A 6,000-nucleotide genomic window follows, 5' to 3' on the forward strand; every position below is an offset into this window, starting at 1 on the left:
TGGTTCCTTCTGGTCCTGAAGGGGTCAGCACCGGAGTATAGACCGGACTAAGAACCGGAACAGACTATAGACCGGATCGGACTGTAGACCGGGCTTTAGACCGGACTGTACCTGGGACCGGACTATGTACTGGATCATACTATAGACCGCACCGGACTATACACCGGACTTTAGACTGGACCTGACTATAGAATGGATCGGACTATAGACTGGACCTGACTGTAGAATGGATCAGACTATAGACTGGACCGGACTGTAGAATGGATCGGACTATAGACTGGACCTGACTGTATAATGGATCAGACTATAGACTGGACCGGTCTATGTGCTTGATGGAAAGTATTTTGTGTCAGCTTTTGCAGAAAGAAATTCTAATAAATCCTTTATTTATGATGTTGTTCTTTATGGACTGGATCACACTATAGACCGCACCGGACAATAGACCGAACTGTAGAATGGATCAGACTATAGACTGGACCTGACTATAAAATGGATCAGACTATAGAATGCATCAGACTATAGACTGGACCTGACTGTAGACTGGACCATACTGTAGAATGGATCGGACTATAGACTGGACCTGACTGTATAATGGATCAGACTATAGACTGGACTAGTCTATGTGCTGGATGGAAAGTATTTTGTGTCAGCTTTTGCAGAAAGAAATGATAATAAATCCTTTATTTATATTGTTGTTCTTTGTGTCTGAATATCTGATGTGATGATGATGATGATGAAGACACGGATCAGACTGTTGTTATAACTTCCTGTTTATTATGAAGACATTATTATATGATTATAGGTGAGGAGGTTCACAGAGGGTCAGTGAAGGCAGCACAGCAGGTAATACTGAGGAGTCTGATCTCAGGTCAGCTGAGTCCTCATCAGCACTGAAACACACACGCTGAAGCATCAGAGACACACCAACACACATCATATATACACCCTCATCGGTAACACTTTACAATAAGGTACACAAAATGTGCTTAGTTACTGCGGAACTACTAGGTAGTTAATGGTTAGTTAATGAGTAGTTCCTCAGGGACTGCGATTGAGGAACTGATGGTTAGTTACTGGTAAACAGACTGGGGGGTACTGTATTAACGAATCATTCGTTAATGGTTACTTAATGAGGAGTTCATGGGAGACTTTGATTGAAGCAATGGCCCGCTGCAGCAGGGCGCTTTTAAACCTGCCATCTTCGGCTGGCTTGGGTCCCACACTGGATCAACTGGTGGAGGTGGATCCGACTCACGTTTTACTGCTTGAGTCATCATTATTTACCTTACCATTACTTAGGCCGTTTGGGTACGGTAAACTCAAGGAACGCAAACAAAAACAGTAGTTACCCATTACCCAGTACCCCCAGTCTGTTTACCAGTAACTAACTAACCATCCATCGAAGTCACTGAGGAACTACTCATTAACTAACCATTAACGAATGATTTGTTAATGCAGTACCCCCAGTCTGTTTACCAGTAACTAACCATCAGTTCCTCAATCGCAGTCCCTGAGGAACTACTCATTAACTAACCATTAACTACCTAGTAGTTCCTCAGTAACTAAGCAGTAACTAAGCACATTTTGTGTACCTTATTGTAAAGTGTTACCCATTGCCACTGTATGAACTGGCAGGGCACATTTTTGGCATAGGGCGCCAGATCTGGGGGGGGCGCTGCGCTGGTAGCTCTGGGGGGGGAAAAAAATTTTTTTAACCGTTGGCGCTCATCCTAATTTTCGGCCTTGATGTAACAACATTCTTAATTAAGTACATTTCACCCCGGTTACACTTTTCATTTGCCCTGTACGATGGGCACTGTAAGTGATGAAAGTGGGGGATGTTGGCTTATCAGGCGCCCGCAGCTCACAGCCAAAGTGCGAGCGTGGGAGCGAGAGAGCGAGCGAGGGAGAGAGAGAGAGGGCGCACCGGTACCGGCGTTGTTATTAGAATCTGGTGCTAGCTGCGCTAACGGATATTAGAAGTAGATGTTTCTACAACCAGGGTGGAGGAGAGCTCTCCTGTCAGACTGAGAGGCTCAGGGAGGTAAAGGACTCTCTGTGTTTCATTTTAGTCTAAGTTATCTCAGTGGGTCTCAAACTAAATTAACTTTTCATTCAGGAAGTATGACGCTGCGCTGTCAATATGCTTGTCCATGTTTGTGATTGGTCGAATGCTCCAAATACCACCCCTTTCATGTGAACGCGCACCTAACTAGATAGGACACGGCTGGCTTGAGCGATCCACTTGATAACCAGCGTCGTAGTACAGTTTAGCGAGAGCGCGTATGTTTTGGATTGGGCCAACCGGCTAACTCAAACATATCCAGGTTAGGTTGAACCAGCGTCTTAGTACAGGCCTCTGATCTCGGTGGGTCTTAATGATGCTCAGTCAGTAAATACTATTTCCAAGCAAATGCCTACTATAATATTTATATTATATGGCTTAAAGCAGTGGTTCTCAACTGGTGGACCTGTTTCGAGATGTGTGTGAAGAAACATATATTGAAAAAAGAAAATATATCTTTTTTTTTTGGAAAAAAGTCAAACTTTTATTTTGAAGGCCCGATTTTCTAACGCTGTGCATGCAGTAGGCGTTGGACTGGAAGTACCGGAGACCATTAACAGTTTTGACAACTTCTGTCACAATAGGCGCTTTCACACCGGAGTACTTTTCCCTGTACTTTTCCCGTTTAGTTCCGTTAGTGCCTGGAATTTTGCGTTCACACCAAAAAGAGAACTTAGTTCAGAGAACTTTTACCCCCATTTGTAGTGCCTGCTAGAGAGGTGGGACTATCCTGGGGAGAAAACAGTACCAATTTGTGATTGGCTGGGCGAATTGCAAACCACGCCCCGTAAAACTCTGAAAAGTTTTTTGAAGCTGCCATTGTATTTGCTGGCATTAGCATTATTAGCATTAGCCCCGCGCACCAACGGAGTCCCAGCAGCTTCTACTGAAGCCAGTCCCCAACTCCGGGGACTTCGGGTGGCAGTATACGCCGTGAAGTGCTTTGCGGCCTGCCAGTAAACCCAAAGCAGAAGAAGAAGAAGTGACGTCAGCGGCTTCATTTCCCTAATCTTCCCTCCCATTTATTCCGGTGTGAACGCGATCAGCTCTTAGTTCCATGGGGGAACTAAGAGCTGGGAACTAAGTACGCCAAAGTACTTGGTGTGAAAGCGGCTATAGTGATAATTTTCTCAATAAAACATCTTTGCTGATGTTTTTTCGAGTCTTCTGGCCAATCAGAATCAAGATTGTTGCCAGAAGTCCCCACGGAGAATAACTTTGCGGTAGAACTACTCTTTATACATCCATAGGTACAACTTCAGATACAAATGAACACATAATGAAATATGACCCCCGGTTTGATGATTGACAGGTCACAGAACAATGGGGGCTATCTACCCTTACCCACAATTTAAAGTAAGTCACACAGACTCTCTCCTCTTTGCTCTTCTCTCTGCAAGATGACAAACAATGGCATAAAATATTATTAATATGTCGGGTAGTAATACATTTGTACCAGAATGCGTAGTTTATATGTTAGCATTTCTAAAAATCGCCAGAAGTTGGAGTACCAAACACTGACTCCACTGAGAAAGCGATTTATTGACAAAGGAAAAAGTGCGTCCCGAGGCCTGACCAGTTGAGAGCCACTGGCTTAAAGTGTACATACATTCACTCACATTATAAAAGATGGTCGGGTTGAATTGTTCTGACTCTTAACAATGTTAATGTGACTAAATGAGCTGTGTTGACAGAATACATCGTATTGATCCGTGGCACACTCATAACGCGCATGGAACGAGGGATTTGTGCTATTGGGACTCGGGTTTGAGTCCAGCATGAACTTTTTTGTTATTTTCATGTCGATGGACACTGAATAATATTTTTGAATAGAGGATTCATAATATTGTTTGCCGAGAACAAAATTAACGATCAAGCAGCATTTTAAATTCTAAATATCCCTGCACATGCAGCAATGACATTTCTGCTTCTATCTGCAAAACGAGTAAACAGTCACATTTCATCTGGATAAGTGCAGCAAAGTGCAGAATACCGTTTTGATAAGGGATCAATGTGTGCAGTCTTTAATATTAAACATGATCGCTGGCTGATAGCCACACAAGTCGTATCACAGTTTAATCTGAGCGGATCACAGTTAACCACAGCTCTCCACGCTGCGTTGGAGATGGGTGTAAACAACACAGACAGACTGTATGTTTCACTAACAGACTGTATGAAAGTATAAACGAGTCTCAAATCAACTCGACATCATATTAATAACGATATATGATACAAATATAAGATTGACAACAAGAACAAGCCACAGAAGTCGTATCACAAGTTATCCTGGGCGGAGCTGTCCACAGCTGAAGACTTCTCTACGCTGCTTTCAAACTGTGAGTAAACAACGTGAGCTTCACTTGTAGGCTGTCTGAAGGTATACACAGGTCTCAGGTGGACTTGGTATCACATTAAGAATGATATTCAGTAATAAGTCTGGCAAAAATAAATGGTTTAAATTATTTATTCAAGCTTGCAATGGTTTGAACACACATCCCCAGTCACCTCATGTGTCTTTTTGTAGTCATCGCTGTACGAGTCTGGATATCGGCATCGCAACCACAACCTCACACACTGGTACTGAATGTGCATCAAAGTGTTCCTATCCAGCCAAATATACCAAAAGATGAATGTAAACGACAGAAGAAGCGATCGAAATGTGTATTTCCTGGTTATTCGACAAAGGCCACGCCCCTGATACATCTGCATACCGTTATAGAATATCACCAGTTGTTCGTCCCACAAGTTATTCGGTAACACCGTAACGCCGTTGGGGAGAAAATCAGCGACGTAAACGGTGACGTCATGACGCAGCAGTGGCAGCACCAGTCGGGCTCTGGGCGGTGTGAACAAAACGGGGGCTGAAAAGAAAAACCGGTTCCGAACCAGAAAAGCTCTAGCAGAGAGCTAGAACGGGAACCGCGTTGGTGTGAAGCAAGCCCCCAGGAAGTGCGCCGGACTCTGAGGAAAATATTCGTTGTGGCCAAACGGCGGTACTACACTTCCGTATCAGTCGACAGAGACGTCTGTAAATCATTGGATATTTTTTTTTAAACTAAATAAACTACCCAGTATGAATGTTTGTATAGCCCTTATTAAAAGCATTCGGTCCTCAAGTTGTAAAATGTGCTAATAACGTTATTCTGAGAGTTATTTTCCTCGGCATTATGAACGCGCATCTAACCCGCCCGGCACGTTCATGTGACGTGTTCAGTACTACATTACCTTTACCCATGGACGCAAAATAAGAACGGATTATATGATTATATGAATACTTTCGTGACGTTTCGCTCTCTCAAAAGTTGGGCCATTTTGTCTTCATGCGCCAATGAGCAACTCTCATAGGAATGAACGAGGCCCCGCCTCCCACGCTGTATCCAGTTCTTATTATACATCCATGGTGTGAAAGCCCTATTTGAGATCTCGCTAAGCGGTCCTACGACGCTGGTTATCAACTCGGTAACTCAAGTCAGTAGGGACTGGGAGCCGTAGGGACGCCAGTTCCTTTATCCTGTAATATGACTGGATAGCTTTAAACTCCCCACACTGAGCTCTGATTGGCCAGCAGGCGGTGAGCTCGGATTGCTCAGGAGCAGGTTAGGTGTTTAGCATCAGTTGCCATGTATTGTGTGTACTCATCAGAACTACATGTATGTATATATTGTGTAGTAGTAGTGTGTACATGTATATATTGTGTAGTAGTAGTGTGTACATGTATATATTGTGTAGTAGTAGTGTGTACATGTATATATTGTGTAGTAGTAGTGTGTACTCAGACCTGCAGCTGTGCAGACAGATGTTCAGGCAGCTGCACTCCTGTAGCCTCCAGCAGCAGCAGAGTCTCCGTCACCGGGAACCCAGAGGAGGAAGAGGAGTCTTCATCAGCGTGCTGAGTCACCTGCTGCAGACTGCACACACACACACACACACACACA

The 6,000-nt window shown here is 43.9% G+C and overlaps 2 protein-coding genes across 2 annotated transcripts in view; one reads left to right on the plus strand and one right to left on the minus strand.

The window, feature by feature from the left end:
• Window positions 1-6,000, plus strand: part of LOC117487470 (GTPase IMAP family member 9-like) — a 406,332-nt gene that overhangs the window by 38,172 nt on the left and 362,160 nt on the right. The window lies entirely within an intron of this gene.
• LOC117487451 (dynein beta chain, ciliary-like) overlaps window positions 760-6,000 on the minus strand; it is a 6,998-nt gene continuing 1,757 nt past the window's right edge. The window contains exons 7-8 of the mRNA XM_034136076.1: window positions 5,844-5,973; window positions 760-890 (exon numbers count right to left, since the gene is read on the minus strand). Coding sequence (XP_033991967.1) covers window positions 885-890; window positions 5,844-5,973 — 136 coding nt within the window. The 3' untranslated portion in view covers window positions 760-884. The remainder of the gene's footprint in view (window positions 891-5,843; window positions 5,974-6,000) is intronic.

Source organism: Trematomus bernacchii, unplaced genomic scaffold (assembly GCF_902827165.1).
Source record: "Trematomus bernacchii unplaced genomic scaffold, fTreBer1.1, whole genome shotgun sequence".
Classification (NCBI taxonomy): Eukaryota; Metazoa; Chordata; class Actinopteri; order Perciformes; family Nototheniidae; genus Trematomus; species Trematomus bernacchii.